The following is a 16,389-nucleotide window of genomic DNA, read 5'->3' on the forward strand; positions in this document are numbered from 1 at the left end:
TACTCGGAGAAGCCTGCATCCTGCCTGCCTGGGTAAATGTGCCCTTTACACACATACAGGCACATATATTTAAAAGAAAAAATCTTTTTTTTCTCCTATGTAAATATACTTCTGTTGTAATGTAGGTGCTGAAGCCTTCAAGTCCTCTCTGGGAGGCAGAGAGGGCTCCGTCCAGGAGAACAGCATGGAGTACATGGAAGTGTCCCTGGATTCCCTAGATCTGCGGGTGAAGGGGATCCTGTCCTCGCAGGCGGAAGGTGGGTGTCGGCGCCCTCCGTCCGCCCGGGTCCGCCCGGGGTCCTTGTTCCGCAGCCCGGTCCGTTCACCGGCCCGGCGCCCCCTGGCGGCGGCGCGGCCCGTTACCGCTGCCGGAACCGCTCCGCGGCGGGAGCGCCGGGCCCGCGGGGCCTTTCCCGGTCCGCATGGGGCCCTTCCTCGGCCCGCGGGGCCTTCCCCTCCCGCGTGGGGCCCTTGCCCAGCCCGCGGGGCCTTTCCCGGCCTGCGCTTGCAGGGAGGTGCCCGCCACACGGAAGCCGTGCTGGGTGGCGCTGTGTGCGGATGCGCGCTGTCCGAGGAGGTGTCTGCCCTGCGGTGCCGGTCGGCACTCCGTGTGGACGCGGGCTGTCCAAGGAGGCGTCTGCCCTGCCATGCCGGGCAGCGCTCTGTGCGGACGTGTGCTGTTCGAGGCGTCTGCCCCGCCGTGCCGGGAGCGCTCCATGCGGACGTGGGCTGTCCGAGGCGTCTGCCCCGCCAGGCAGCCCCGGAGCTGCGCGGGGCACATGGCCATAGGGCTGCCAGCCTTGGGGACACCCAGGTGACAAGCAGGCTGATCTTCCAAGTGCTGGATTTGTCCCAGCTCCAGTGCTTTGTCGCTGAACTGAATCCAGTCTGTTTGTCCCCACTGGTCTTTCACGTTCAGAGCTTGTCTGGCTCTTTGATAGAGGTGCCTCAAAGGAACGGTGGGAGTGGTCCCCAGCGAGGGAGGGTCAGCGTGCACTGTGGATGCTCTCACCAGCGTCTCTGGCTGTCAAAAGATTTTGAAAGTGACACCTTGGAAGGCGAGGAGAGAGCTTTGTGCTTTGTGATCCTAGAGAAAGCTCTTATATGTTCAAGAACTTGACAGGATTTTACATGAAAACTATAAGGACCTTCCCTCCACTTGTATGTCTTGAGTTAACCCATCCCTTCCCTGGGGTTGGTCTTGCCACTTGAAATGGGATTGTACTTGCTGGGTAGATTCGTAGCCATGGGCAGATGTGCAGGGCTGGTGGTGGCGAAGGCTGGCCTCGTGAATAGAGGGGGCCTTCGAAATTCACCTGCACAGTGACTCCCCTTCCAAAAGTTTCAAGAATAGCAACGTGCTTCCTGCTCGCTGGGACCCAGCTGCATGGTTGGCACGGGCAGATGCGTCACAGTGAGCCAGTGCAAAGGCAAATGTTTGGGGGTTTGCTTTGGGTAACTAAAGTATTGCAAGAAATGCTTCAGCTATATGGGATTAAAGTAGGAGTGTGGGATAAAAGCATCCCCCTGTCGTTATGCCAGGGTTTTGTAATCATGGATAACCTAGGCCTGCAAGAATGTTCACTCTCTGCTTCCAGACGGGGCTTGCAGCCCCCTTCAAAGTTTTTATCAGCCTTTAAAAAGCTTTGTAAATGTTAATTTGAGAGTGTCAGGGAAAGAGATGAGGAGAAAGCAAGAACATCTGAACATCTTGTTTCTTTCTTGCCCTGTTTTGTTCTCTTTCCAAAAAAAAAGTATTTCTTTGTTGGCTGAGACCGAGTAGTCCCAGGATTTTTTTCCCCCATCTGTGTAATAAGCCTCTGCAGATAGAAGTTTGTGCTTTCCTGACCTTCTCTATTTATTGCTGCAATAACTATTCAGATTTCAAACTCCAGGTGATTTCCTACAAATTTCCTGGTATCAGCGTTCAGTGTTGTGGTGTGGGTGGGGAGGAAAGGCACACTGATAGTTTTGTGCTTCATCTTTACTTTTCTCTGCTTTGCATCTTCGCTTTTCTCAAGATAAACCATTCTTAACTCTGTTCTTGAATTCCGTGCTGAGATCTGCAGTGTGGCAGAATTTAGCAAAATATATAATGCTTTTGCAAACTTCATCCAGTGTAAGGAAGAGATCTTTTCACATGTGTTTGAGAGCACAGAACATGCAGATGCCACAGGTGGTGTTGACAGGCTGCGTTTCTCCTAGCAGAAACTTTCAGAGTTGATTTGCTCTTCTTTTGTGCTCCAGGTCTTTCCAATGGCCCTGAAGCCATGGAAGTTGATGGTCTCCAGGAAGTTCCTCTCTGTAGCTGTCGAATGGAAACCCCCAAAAGCAGAGAGATTACCACGCTAGCCAACAACCAGTGCATGGCAACGGAGAGCGTGGATAACGAGGTAAGAGCCCGTCCCCGGCTCCGCGGGCTGCTCCTGTGCAGAAGGAGGGGCACAGCCGCGCGGCTCCCAGCGAGGTGCCGAGCTGGGGCCGTGGTCAGGTCGGGCCGCGGCCCCGAGGAGCTGCCGGCCGGCTCCCTGCTGCCGCGGGTGGCTCGGCTGTGCCGCGCCCTGGGTCGAGGGAGGAGCTGGCGCTTGTCTGCGGCACTGCGGGAGGCTTCGCCTGCATCCCTGCTGCTTGGCCCGGCCTGCGCGGCTGGGCGAGCTGGTGGACTGACCCACTTCAGGCCAAGTGCACTGAGATAACGTTAGCACGCATCTAAGTGAGACAGGCCAGCGGGAGCAGGCTGGGAGCTGGGTTCCCTTGGCCACGAAGGAGCTGATGCAAACCTTTCCCAGCCAGTTCGAGCTTCTGAACTTGGCGTGGTGGCTGCCTCGGTCCCTGCCAGCCTGCTCTCTCCTCCTCCCCCAAAGAGGCTTCTGTTGCAAAGCTTCCTATGTCCTGGCAACCGCACAGCCTCCAGGGCTGGCCGACTGAGAACGCCTGCGCTTGATGGCTTTCACTTGGCTACAGCTGGGCTGCTTGCGCTGTACTGGTTCCAGAAGCGTGGAAATAAGTGGCAGAAGTGACTCCTTCCAAGAGCTTGGAAAGCAAGACTTCAGGACAGATGCAGACTCTTTGGCTCCTCCCCTTACTGGAACACACTCATGTTTCTTTTAAGCTTCAGCTGAGCCGCAGTCATCCTGCACCATTCTGATACCTGCTGATAGTAGTACAAGGAGTCCGAATCTTCCGTGTTTTCCTGTAGGATGCCTGGAGAAGGGTGGGTGGCTGGAAGGAGGCAGGGAGGAAAGTAATGAAATTTAGGGCCCAGCTCTATTTCTGCTGGTGTGTGCTGGTATCCTGTAGAGAAAGGCATTTCCAAAACGTGGCAAACAATATTGATTTATTAAAGAGAGACCACCCTGGAGACTTGGAGAGAGAGGGACTAGCGTCCCGATCTCCAGGGTTTCAAAAGAAACACAAATACAGGAAAGGTTTCTCTTGTATATGGCTGCTTGATAGTTCTTTCCCCAGATAAATTAGCACGAGGACTAGCAAAGGGCATGCCTTGATAGATTCCTTTGCAGAGAGGGGTATGAAGGGACTCAAAGATGTTATAAGGATATTATATGGATGAAGAGAACCTTCTCCAGACAGGTGTGTCCTTGGATGATGTTATAAATAGTTGTGAGTACCCTGCTGTACTCTCTAACGGTTGGAAAGTCACAATTAATCATTTCCTACTTTTTAAAGCTTCTGACAAACAGCCCGGGGTGTGACAGGTAGCGCGGGAAGGGCTGGCTTGCACGGCCGCGGCCCCTGCTCGCACGCCCGGGTGGAGCTCGCTGTGCTGGCAGGTGGGGAGGTGGAACTGTCCCCTCCTCCGGCGCTGCTGCGGGCGCCGCTGCAGCCGAGGCGTCGCAGCAATGGGCTCACCCTGCAGCTGAAACCGGGTGGATGAGACGCACAACGTGCTGCCTCAGGAAGCCTGGTTAAAGTCTGTCCTCTTCTCTGCAGTGACGGTAGTTCTGTTGGACAAATGGAGCTAAAAAGAAAGAAAAACACCAAAAAAACTAGCGAGGAAGCCTAGTTATGTTGGGAGGAAGCAGCAGGTAGAAGCTCAGCTGGGCAGAGGGACAGGCATAGCCTGGAGAGATGAGTAAGCACGGTGTTTGCTGCTGCTGCTGGTCACGGTGGCAGTGCTGATAAACCTGCACAGGTTGTGGTGGGGACGTTTCCTTGCCTCTCACGTTGAAATCTCCAGGTTTTCTTCAAATGCCCTTTGCTGAGCATCTGGGGGCAGCCGGGTGTTATGCAGAGGAGCTTGCAGAGCCCAGCAGTGCGGTGTCCTGCTGGCACGTGGCAGCGAGGGTGTCACGGAGGTCTGCAAGGGGCGGCGGGAGGGAGCGCTGTGCCGCAGCGGAGCCAGGACCCCAAGGGAGAGGCAATGCCCATGGAGCCTCCTGGCTTAGCAGAATGAGGCGGCACAAGATAAGACCATTTCTCATGTCCAAAGTGGCATGTCCCTCTGAAATCCTTTGGAAACCTGCTCGAAATGTGACGTTAGCTGAGCTATGCCGAAAGTCTGGCTGCTTGGCCCTGTGGTCTTGGCAGAGGCCAGTGCTGGAGCCGGTGCACACGAAAACTTAGCTGGCAACGAAGAGCTGTTACTTCCTCCTTTATCTCCCTGCGCCTTCTCCGTTGAACACGTAACAAGACGGAGTGCACGTGGGCCTGTGCCCTTGGCTGGCGCAGCGGGCACTGCTGAGTCAGGCCCGTGGTGCTGCCCGGCCTGTGGCCGCTTGGCTGTTGCATGTTTCCAGTTACGATTTTTCTTGCAAGGAGCAAATGCCTCTGGGCCACATGCATGTTAGTTAGTAAATGATGCATTTCTTCCTGGGAGAGCAGCCTTCACAGCTTCCTGCTGCACTGTTAATGCTCTCTGACACACATCTGAATTACTGTGAAAAAGCCAGGGCTCATCGAGGCAGTGTGCACAGTCTTCCTCCGCACAAGCGCAGAGAGTGTTTTGGTCTCCAGTAATTTCATTTCCTTTAATTTCTCCTGTTCCAGCTGGGCCGATGCACAAACAGTGTGGTTAAGTATGAACTGATGCGCCCGTCTAACAAAGTCCAGCTTTTGGTGCTGTGTGAGGACCATAGAGGGAGGATGGTGAAACACCAGTGTTGCCCTGGCTGTGGATACTTTTGCACTGCAGTAAGTCCGTGCTCTCAATCTAGGGAAGGGGGTACCTGTCACAGTAGCCAAAAGAGTTGAAGGTGGAAGTGCGCCCCAGGGGGTTTACTGACTCCCTGGCAGGAGCTCCACCTCTCTCCACAGCACGTGAGCCGGTGTTCTGTTCAAGAGCCATGTGTGCGAGGGTAGCTGAGGCTCTCGCCTCTCACTCCGGAGCCCCCAGCGACGTTACGGTCTGCTTCTCACCGTGCTTCCCTGCAGTGGCTGTCTTGCATAGGAATCTCATTGCAGCGAGAGTTTCATTTATGCATTTTTCTTTCCTCTGCACAGGTCAGTCACAGCAGAAGTCACATTAGGCTGCTGTGTTAGTCTGTGAGCACAGGGTGGCCCTGTCCCAGCGCCTGCGCGTGGCGGGTTAGGTGGGAGACCGAGGTGATGGCCCTGGAACAGGACAGTGCTTCAGATCTGCTGCTGCTGCTTCCACCTCGGCCACTGAGGCTTTTAATAGCTTTGGTCCAATGCTTTAAGCCATCGGTGTTCTAATTTCCCTGTTGCTAAAGCTGACAAAACGCCAATTCTCTGCTTCATAGGGTGATTGGGAAGCTTAATTGTCTGGTGTTAGTGAGGTGCTTTTTAGATGACTCAAGGAAAGATGCTACAGTAGTCTTGAGCATTACTGTAATAAATGGAGCCATCTTGAGTTTGCATGCTGAGTCAAAGAGCATTTACAAGATAAAATTCTCAAAACCCTTAAAGGCATTTTGCAAAGCTGAAATAGAGGTAATTAGGTTTCTTTGGAGGAGTGTGAATTTGGGGAAAAAGAGGGTTTTAGCTAACCTTTCCTGAGCTGCTCTTACGTGCGGCAGTGGCGGGTCCTAGTGCAGGGGTGAGGCGGGGAGTGCCGGCGTCCCAGCCGGCAGCGCTAACGCACGAGCGCAGCCGGGCTTCAGCAGCGCTAGTGTCGTCGAGTGCTGGGGCCCTTCAGTTCGCATCAGGGGTCTTTGCTGGCAGGGGAAAACAGTGTCAGAAGTGTTGCCTAGTCCCCGGTGGAGCGTTGGGCCCCCTCGGCGGGTGAAGCAGCGTGGCCGAGCGCAGGAGCCTGCACCTGGCTGTGGCGGGGAGCAGCGGCTGCGCCGGGGCAGCGCCCTCGAGCGCCCCGAGCCCAGCTCTGCGAGGCAGTTTGCACGCTGGCTCAGCGCACAGCGCTTTCCTCCGCAGTTTGGGGCAGGCCTTTCAGCGCATTGGCACTTCCAGAGACATGAGCAAGACCTGCAGGTGTTAGAGCTGGGAATTGGTCTTAGTGGTTCTGTTTCCCAAGTGCAATTAAACCTTGCTTTGCAGTCCCTAGCTAATGAGTTTTGTCCCAGGATCTCGGTCTTGTTCTCTTCGAAGGTAGCGGCAGTGTTGGCTTACTGTGTTGGAAGAGGAAGGGACGAGAGTGGTCAGGAGTGAAATATTTCAGAAATGTGCGGATGAAGCACGTGGAAGCAGGAAGGCAGGGAGTGACCGAGGTGTGAATTCCCTCTGTGTGATTTTCCTAGGGCACTTTCATGGAGTGTCAGCCTGAGAGCAGCATCTCGCACCGTTTCCACAAGAACTGTGCCTCCCAAGTCAACGACACGAGCTACTGCCCACACTGCGGGGAAGAGGCCTCCAAGGCCAAGGAGGTAACAATAGCAAAAGCGGACACAACCTCGACAGTGTCGCTGACCTATGAGCAGCAGAAACCAGCAGCTGTGGAGGGAAGGGCTGACACCACAACGGGGAGGTGAGCTTGGGAGCACGTGGCAACCTCAAGCCTTGCCCTGGACTTTGCTTTGCATTTGAACACCCGTGGTCCTCCTGACACAGAAAAGTGTGTTCTTGCCCTGCTCTGAGCGGCCACACTCAGCTGCTGCTGAGAAGAGGCAGATTCCTTGTTAGTCAGCGTGTCCCGGAGGAACCCAGCAGCACAGTGGGAGCTGGGCTGGGGGGCCAAGGTGGCTTATTGAGGCGTGAAGGTAGGGAGGCAGGAAGATCAAGGCAATTCCTGTCTGCGGCTGTTAGGGATATAGTAGCAGTTGAAACAGTCTGATACTGCCAGGCCTTGTAAAAAGGCAGGGAGATGCATGTGGTAGCAGCATGGCACGTGACTCAAAGCAGTCGAGACAGGCTTAAGGGGAGAATCAAAACACAAGAGGAAAACAAAAATCAAAACATCCCTGCGCTGAGCTGCTTTCTGAGAAGGGCTTTGACCTTCCATGAGATCTGATCTTGTTTTGATGGTCTTCATGACTTGCACTAAGTAGGACAGTGTCCTAAGCCCTGTTTTCCTACATTTGCAGTTGCACAGGGCACATATAAGTGTAGTCAGAGGGCAATGCAACTCCCATCCGGGGCAAGTCCTTACCGAAAAGGCTGTAAAATGTATTGGTTTGTGTTGCAAATTTGCTTAGGCTATCTGCATTTAAAACCCATTTCCTTTCTTTGGCATAAGATATACATACTCTTGTCTATTTTTAATGGTTATGCTTTGGCTGTCTCTCATTTTTTCACTTCAGTGGCACTGGAACGCGGTTGTCAGAGGAAGATAAGCCAGAAAGTTCAGCTGTGGAGGTGTTCGACATGGCTGGGTCTTCAGTTTTTCCAAAGCCCACTACAAGCCTCACCCAGGGACCAGTTAAAGAAACCTTGGAAAGTGCCCTGATTGCCCTGGATTCTGAAAAGTAAGAAAAGGCCTCAGCATGGCTCTGCTTCTAGCACTGTTGCTTCACCTAGAGAGAACAGAGATGTCTCTGTCGTAGACCTGGAGTATCTTTGTTCCCTCCAGTCATTCATCACCCCCAGCAGGTTACTGATTCAAGAGAACAGTTGCAGTGTGTTACTTATTTGCCTGAAGGAGTTAGTGGCCCTCCACTGGCCTTCAGTGGCAGCTGTGACTGCTGGGAATTCCTTCTGACAGAACTAAACCTCAGGATGTGTTGTCTAGCTCTGAGTAGATCCCACCCTCAGCAGAACCAGCCTGTCACGGTTTGAGCTGCAAGTCTGAAGATACCTCTGAGTTTGCTGGTGGTCTGGAACTGTCCTCTAGGAACAGCTCTTGCCGTGCACATGGTGTAGTAGTGGGGTGAGATAAAATGCTGGGAATGTTCTATAGGGAATCAGTGACACCTCTTTCCCCACTCTTACAGACCCAAGAAGTTACGGTTCCATCCAAAGCAGTTGTACTTCTCTGCTAGGCAAGGAGAACTGCAAAAAGTCCTGCTTATGTTGGGTAAGTGGCTGTTTTCCAGGACACTGTGTGTTTGGCAGTATTCCCAGCTCCTGCCAGGCAGTTGCTGGAGTCCAGTGCCCAGCAGGGCAGCACGTCGTATTCCCATCGCCCCTCGTGAGCGGTATTGGAGGAGAAAGTCCCTTTTGCAAGTAACGTGCCATTTGAAATGGCTTCATCTTTCCCCTGAAATGTGGACTTGCTCCCAACTTGCTTCTGCATTTGGACACAGTTTCAGCCAGAGATGCTGTCTTCTGTCCTCAAGTGACTTGCACCTGATTTTCCAGTCTGACAGGACTTTGCGTCTCCATGCAGTGGAGTTGGGTTTGTGCATCCAATAGGGATGTGAAAAGATGGGAGTGTGTTTAATTTAGGAGCCATCCGCAAGAGAGCAGAAAGGAAGACTTCTTCGATATGTAAAGCTTCAATACATAACAGCCTTTCTGGGGGTGCATCACTCTCTGTCACCTGGTGACTTTGAACAGTTGGAATTTCTTTTATCAAGAAATATTCCCAAGGAATCTCCTCATTTGAAGGACACAGCATTTCCTTGCGGTCATTTTCTTTTCACTCCGATACTTTGCAGTATGTTTTTTGGACATTTTCTGTATTTTTTTTTCTTTTATTAAATTCTTTTTTTTTCTTCCGATGAGATTTAGCTTCATTGTTTGTGTCTTTAATAGCACAAGAACTTTATTCATTGATATTTAACTATAGCTTCATAGGCAACATATTCTCATGCCCAGAGGTCTGTGGGTGTCATCATCACCTGTCAGTGTCTGCACGGCTGGCAGTGCTGACCGGATCCCTGGCTGGTGCTAATTAAAGTAGCTCCATGCACTTTGGAGACCTGTGTTCTCAGGGATGCAAAGAGGGCCCCCAGTACTAAGAGCAGCTAATGATAGTCCTGAGGTAGAAGAGGGCAGGCAGTACTGACTCCTAATATTTTTCCAGCTTCCAAAGGAGCAAATATTTTTAGTCTTTTCTGTTGTTGATGGGTTTTTTTATTGCTGGGCAATAAAAATGAACAATAGGAATTTGCAAATCTGAGGGAGATGGAGGTGGCCTTTGAGCTAACAAATAGCAGATACCTGCTTGAGTTCTACAGAAGCGGTCGCTCTTCATTCTCTAGATGGCTCCTCACACTGTGAATTTCACTAAAAAGTTTTAGTAGAAATTGTAGTGCCTTAAAAGTAGTAAATTCCATGTTGTTTCTGAAGTCATTGGTTTGAGGACTGTTGTATATCAATGTCCATCAGGCTACCCGGCTTTCCTGCGTGTGCGGTGAATCATGAGAAGTGCAGGCTGTGGGCTAGGAACAACTCCTTTAAAAGCCCTTAGCTGAGATACTTGGGTTCTCCTGTCACTTTTCTCTAGTCTCTGAACTGTGGTTGAAAGTGTCTCTGTTCTGGTTTTCAGTGGATGGAATTGACCCTAATTTTAAAATGGAGCATCAGAGTAAGAGAACTCCTCTTCATGCTGCCGCGGAGTCTGGCCACGTGGACATCTGCCATATGCTGATTCAGGTTCGTCCCCACTTAACGCTTTTCAGAACAGCTTCCTATGGTTTTTGGTCTGCTCCTTGTGGCTGAAGAACACATGGAACTTAACCCTGCCACTTTCCTGCTTTAAAAATGTCTTTATTCTCAGGGTGTGCTGAGGGTGGAGAGGCAGAAGACAGCGCAAGATCTTGGGCAGAATGCAGCTTCCTAGGCTGTTCCCAAGTGGGTGTCGCTGTCCTCGCAGGGCACGTGGCAGCGCCCACACAGGGCGCCCTGTGCCTATGGGTCCATGGGTGCCCCGCGCGCCATGCCGTGGGGCTGCCGTGTGGTGAGGGTGCTTGGCCTCTGTGCCCTGCCAGTGGCTGGACCCACCTTCCGCTTCTGAGCAACCCCGGCAGGATTTTCCTTCACGGTGTAGATACCCTGTAGCCAAAACGAGAGACAGACGGATGTACACATGGCTTCGTATCTGAGACTGGGATTCAATCAGTTTGAATAAGAGAAGAAAAAGAAAGTGGGATTGTTCTTGATGAACCTGTTCCAAACCTGTATGAAAAAAAAAGGCTTTTAAAAAATTCTGAAAATTTATTTGTGTATTTTTGTCTTGGCATGCATCACCATGAGTGACCAGCAGTATGTTTTGTTTGTCCTGTGTGACCAGGAAACCTCAGAGGAACGTTGAGAAGGTGGCAGTATCGCTGTCTCTGAAAATGAGCCTCTTGGGGTGGTGGTTCGTGCATTCTGAATGCGAGTCCCGAGTAGTGCTAGCTGAAGGCCAGCTATGGGCCAGCTGCTGCTGACGCTCATTAGAGTTACTGCATGGGACGACAGGGGAATGACTTGCATGATTTGCAAGACGCTAGGAGCAATTTGAATCGGGTATCAGAAGGGTCAGTTTGTTTCCAAGATCCTTCATCTTCCTGCCTGTTCCCTGAAGTCTGGCTACTGCAGTTGTGCAGTATTTGGCTGGGAACGCCTCCAGCTCGTTCAACTTGAAAAGCCTCTTTTCGGCCTGAATTGTTGCAGCTATTTGAAAGTAACCAAACCAACTGTGTTCAGAGGGAGGCACCTGGACACAGCAGGGCGTCTCCTCCTGCCAGGTGAGCCCAACTCCACAGGTGGCTGCTGTGAGGAGGTCTCTGCTCCACGCTTGGCTCCGCTCTTGGCCTGCCAGAGTCATGCTGCTCTGGAGCAGAGCCTTTGAGATACCCTGTTGCTGTTTCTTCAACTGTTGTGCGAGATGCTCAGCTGAATCAAAGAGTTAAAGTGGCCGAGCTACTTGACACAAGAATACATTTTTTCTCCTACGCACTCCCTATTTGAACCAAAAGTATTTTCAGAAAAGGCTGTGGAAATATAGTCATTGATTTCAACTGAAATAGTCAATTACCAGAAGTTTTTTAGAGCTCTTCCCTTGTTTATTACCAGCAAGTTGTTCCAACTGCTTGTGACGGTAGGAAGAACTAGTTGTTTTGTTCCTTCTGTAGAAATGAAATATCTGGGAAAACAAAAGCTTTTGGAATAAGGTGAAGGTTGTTTTTTTTGTTTCTTTTCTTCTCTTTGGAGGTAAACATGTAATATTTAGAAAGCAGCAGTCCAGGATGAATTAATAAGAGGAGCTGTTTGACACCAGCTGTAGCCTTTGTCCTGCCATGGTTATTGGCTGTTGAAGGCAGGAGGGAGGACAGGTGGGGTCTGTTGCTTCCAGGACAGGTGGAGTTTGCCGCCTTTCCTGCCTTATTTTTTTCTCTCTCCTTTCCTACTCTATATGGCTAAATTTCAGAACCAACCTGCTGCTAAATGTATATTCCCACGTGCTTCCTCTGCGTAACAGCGATGGTTGAAATTGCTCTATCTGCCTTGTCCTGTTAACAGGCTGGTGCCAATATCGACACCTGCTCGGAGGACCAGCGGACTCCGCTGATGGAAGCAGCAGAAAACAACCACCTGGAAACTGTGAAATACCTTATCAAGGCTGGAGCGCTCGTAGATCCCAAGGTAGCTGTTTGCTCCTTGTCTTCTTCCCTGAGGAAACCTCTGCCAGCCATTTATTTCCCTCAAGGTTTTAAGTCGTGGCGGGAGGTGCCCGGGAGGAGGGCAGGTGGGTGGTTGCTTTGGGAGTGTAGGCACCGTGGGGCGGCGGTGCCGGTGGTGCCACTTTGGTGGCGCCCTGGGAGCAGCTGGGGCCAGCGCTGTCCCCACTGCTGAGTCCACAGCGCCCGCGGCAGCCGACCCGGGGTGTTGTGCCACAAAAACATGGCGGTGGTTTTGGAGTTGACTGATTTTGAGGTTTCCTTCTCTGCGTACTCTAATGAGCTTTTGGGGGTGACATTTTTAAATGTGCTGGTAAATAGGTGCTTGCAAAGCCAGTGAAAGTGACAGAGGAAGCTTTGCTTTCCAAAGTCCTGATTTTTTTCCAAAGTCCAGTTTTTTGCTGTCATGCTGCAGTGGCAAAATTGGACACCATCTTCAAACTTTCTACCCTTTAATTTAAACAAATACAATAAAATGCAGCTGTCTGTTTCCCTTTAACATGCTGTGGTTGCTTTGCAATCTTGGCAAATACACAGATCATTTATTAGTCCCATAAATCAGATGCTATTTGTGGCTCGGAACCCTCCCTGCTGAACCCTGTGTTGTTGCAAGCTGCCCAGCTGGCTCCTCGGGCAGCAGGAGCCAGCTGGGCCAGGAGGGTGCATGAGCTCTGAACACAGCCCCCCGGGAGCCCTGGGGTGGTGTTTCGGGAAGGGGGACAGGGCAAACATGTGCGGGTTCCTGCTGGCCACTGTGCTGGGCGTCCTGGAGCAACCCAGGCGCCTCTCAACCCATGTGTTCACGGCAAAGAGAAAAGAGACTTTTTGCTTCGGCGGGTGCAGGGAGGAAGAATCCTGAGCTTAACAGAAGCAGATTAGAAGCCTGAGATCACTGGAATAACTTTTGAAGTCTAGAGTAGTTTATTACGTTAATGAGTTCCTTGTACCGAATTAGTCATCTTTTGCAACCTCGCAGTATAGAACCGGCTCCAGCCATTTCCATGAAAATCCATCCAGTTGGCTGCGAACGCCTGGCGTGCCCAGCCTGGAGCAGCAGGGCTGGGACAAACGGGCACGGCGGGCACAGCATGGCGGAGGCTTCTTGGAGCCCTGAGCTCCTGGCGCTGGCCCTGCCAGTAGGGCATAACAGCCCCGGTCAGGACCTTCCTTTTAAGATCCATCTGCTCCTCATGAGGTTGAGAAGCTGCCCTTGTCTCACGCTGGTCTAAGGGGAAAGCCATAGCGGTCTCAGATGTGTGTCTGAGGGAGAGAACCCACTAGCTTGCCCCAAGGGGCTCCCTGGGGGTGATCCCTGACCTGAAACTTTCCGTGCTCACGCAGGGAGTTGCTCCCTAGCACTGAGCCGTGTTCTGCACTTGGAGCAGTGTCCAAAATGGAGCAATTACATTGTTTGCCAGGCTCTCATTTCCTCCTTTTATTTCCTGGTCTTTGGGCCTGCCTATATGCTAAGCTCATAGGATATAAATGTCTGATAAAAATCAGACTCCAGACAGGATTTTTAGTGCTAGTGTGGGAGTGTCTCCCATGACTCACAGCCACAGCCTGTCCATCTACACCAGACTCTGTATTCAGAGCTCCCAAAGGCATTTTTCTTTCCAGCCTTCGCTGCTGTGTTATATCTCAGTACACAAGCACAGGCACGTTGGGGACTGCCTTTCTGTCCCTGTGCAGCGCAGTCCTCTGCCCTGCTGCTCCTGCACCTGCAGCAGCTTGGAGGCTTTCGGAGTCGTGAACTTGTCTCCCTGAAGCTGCTGGGCATCATTATGGTTGTGTAGACGGGAGAGGGGCGCAGAGGTCGTGTTCCCTGAACGTTTGTTCTCTCATTGTGTCCAGGACGCAGAGGGATCCACATGCTTGCACCTGGCTGCCAAGAAGGGGCACTATGATGTAGTTCAGTACCTTCTCTCCAATGGGCAGATGGATGTCAACTGCCAGGTAAAGGCTCTGTACAGGTCACAGAAGCACTTTTCTTTGGGTCAGGCACAGGGAAATCACCAGAATGCTGCCCAGATGGTGCTTGCTCTAACGCAGTCCTACTGGTGGGCAAGTCCAAGGCAGGTTGTGCTGCAAGTGCTGCCTGGGTGGAGCTATTCTGCCCTGCTCACCCCGCAGAAACCTCTCTTCCATGTGCCTCCATTTACAGCTTCTCGACCTTGAATCTACTGACGGAGCCTAGCTTTTTCCAGGGTCCATGAGTCGCTGCTCATGGTGACTGGGGTCTAGGCTGGGGTAACGTGGCTCTGCTACAGCGTGAGGCACCGCTGGGGGAAGGGCAGTTCTCCTGGACTGCTCTGTGATCTTTTGTGCAAGCTTTTACAAGGCTCGTTTTGCCTTTTGGTCAGTCAGCTGTATTTGGGCACCCTGGAGATCCATCAGCAATGTGCTGAGCTGCAAATAGAGTCTGCTGAAGCAGATTGGTTCAGATCATGCTGGGCTCTGCAGGACCCCGAGGGACCTTTCTCTGCAGCAGTGTGAAGTGAAGGAGAGTGGTGGGACGAAGCAAGGGGTTTGTGGCTCTTAAGCAAGGTGCAGCCTGTGGCTGCCAAGGGGCTTGTACTCAACAGAGACCTCCTTGCTTGTTCCATGTGTCTCATCCTCTCCTTTCCCTTCTAGGACGATGGAGGCTGGACGCCTATGATCTGGGCCACTGAATACAAGCATATTGAGCTGGTGAAGCTGCTGCTTGCGAAGGGGTCGGACATTAACATTCGAGACAATGTGAGGCTCTTCCTGGAATCCTTTTCAGAAATCCACCATCCCGTTTAAAAATGAAATGAGTAATCAAGAGCACAGTTTGCAGGTTCAGTGCAGGGAGGCCTGGTGGTCCCTTGACACAGGTGGTTTAGGGATGGTGAGTGGACAGTGCCTAGTGGGAGAACATTCCCCCGTGCTCTAGGAAGAAGCCCTGCTGGTTGGTAAGCACGCCTCTTCCTGCAGCTCTTTAGGCGTGATCTTGAGCTTGCTCTTGACCTGCTCTTCTCCTCTGTAGTTTCTGCTTTATGATGAGAAATCCTGCATAGCTTAGGCAGTCTGACTGCAAGTGAGTCCAGCTCGGCAGCTTTGAACGTCTAGTCTGCTGGCCTTTTTCAGAGGAGTTGTTTGTGTAGCCAGAGATAAGCTATGAGACAGTGACGATGGGAGATCACTGGAAAGGAAGAGAGTATCCAGGCTTCTATAGAGGAGATAACATTTTATCAGCGCTGCTGCTTTTCTTTCTTTTCCTAGTAGCATCTTTCTCATTTTTTCCCCTTGGCTCTAAAGTTACTGAAACTGCAGAAGAGCCACAAGGTAGGCCTGGCTGTGGACCAGGGCGAGATGAGCTACTCCAGGCTTTGCCTGAAGGAGGTGTGGGATAGCTGGCTGAAGGAGGGTAACTCGCCTCGCACGCTCTGCTCACAGAGAGTTGGCAGTGCAGTGCCTCCCCTGCCTTAGCTTGGCACTTCAGCATGCCCCAGGGCAGCACGTTGTCTTGTCTAGGGCTGCTAGTCCATGTCTGGATATAAAGCAGCTGTTCTGTATTTGTCACCCCAAATACCTTTGCCTGTTTGGTGCTGGCAGGAAGAGGTCCTGGCTTTTTAACTCATTGTGCTCAGAAATTGTTCTAGCTGCACCCAAGGAGTCGCCTTCCGTAGCCTGAGAGTCCCATCTCCTGAGGAGCCTCTATGTCTTGGTGGCTTCAGTAGTTCCAAGGCAGGTTCTGATCTGGCACAGTCCCTAAGAGCAAAAGTCAAAGTGGGACTTGACTTTTGGGGTTGTTGCATTATTGCAGTGCCGTAACACTGACTCTGAAAAAGACTGAGTTCTCTGGTCTGTTCCAGAAACCTATGGCTACCAACTGCTAGGTCATACATTAAATGGTGGCAATCATCTTAGTCAACAAATTACTCGCTAGAAAAATGTCCTCCTGGCAGGTGTAGGTATCATGTGTCTGTCCCTGTAGCTGCCGTTTGGTGTCCCCTGATTGCAGTCATTCAGGAGCAGTGTTCCTCAGCCTGGGAAACATTCCACTGGCAGAAACACCATTGGCTATGATTATGCTGCTGTTAGGCAGGAGTTGATGTAAAGCAAAGGAAGGGAATCCAGGTGTGTACTGTGTGTGTAACCTGTCCGGGCAGCAACATTTGGTGTGCAATCTGCCTTTTTATTTTTTGTCTTTAGATTGGTATAGAATACTGCCCAGGGTTTGCTCTAGCTGTTTGTCTACTGAGAGGTGGAAGCCGTATAGAAGAAGGTTCCCCCCACCAGCTTGGCATATATTCCAAGCATATATACATATATATGTATATTCATTCTAGGCATACGAATATATATTAATAGCCCCTTTCTTTAAGGAAATATCTGAGTTAAGGTGCAAGGACTATGACTAAAGGATGTGCTTTGTTTTTGCTTTCCTAAAAAAAAGAAGAAAAAAAGTTACATGATCATTACTACCAGTGCACTGTTCTAATTGGCA

General features: G+C 51.4%; 1 protein-coding gene across 6 annotated transcripts in view; it reads left to right on the plus strand.

Annotated features, from left to right (window-relative positions):
* The window catches only part of EHMT1 (euchromatic histone lysine methyltransferase 1), a 106,611-nt gene that overhangs the window by 73,297 nt on the left and 16,925 nt on the right, over positions 1–16,389 (plus strand). For 5 of the 6 annotated variants that reach the window (XM_088523281.1, XM_088523285.1, XM_088523282.1 and 2 more), the window contains 10 exons: positions 126–257; positions 2,248–2,393; positions 5,008–5,151; positions 6,672–6,898; positions 7,671–7,835; positions 8,301–8,383; positions 9,800–9,906; positions 11,758–11,880; positions 13,770–13,871; positions 14,550–14,654. In XM_088523281.1, the coding sequence (XP_088379407.1) occupies positions 126–257; positions 2,248–2,393; positions 5,008–5,151; positions 6,672–6,898; positions 7,671–7,835; positions 8,301–8,383; positions 9,800–9,906; positions 11,758–11,880; positions 13,770–13,871; positions 14,550–14,654 (1,334 nt within the window). The remainder of the gene's footprint in view (positions 1–125; positions 258–2,247; positions 2,394–5,007; positions 5,152–6,671; positions 6,899–7,670; positions 7,836–8,300; positions 8,384–9,799; positions 9,907–11,757; positions 11,881–13,769; positions 13,872–14,549; positions 14,655–16,389) is intronic. The other variant, XM_088523286.1, reaches the window with a different exon arrangement.

The sequence above is a fragment of the Tinamus guttatus genome, unplaced genomic scaffold (genome assembly GCF_059628265.1).
Source record: "Tinamus guttatus ecotype Peru unplaced genomic scaffold, ASM5962826v1 Tinamus_guttatus_pri_ptg000177l, whole genome shotgun sequence".
Classification (NCBI taxonomy): Eukaryota; Metazoa; Chordata; class Aves; order Tinamiformes; family Tinamidae; genus Tinamus; species Tinamus guttatus.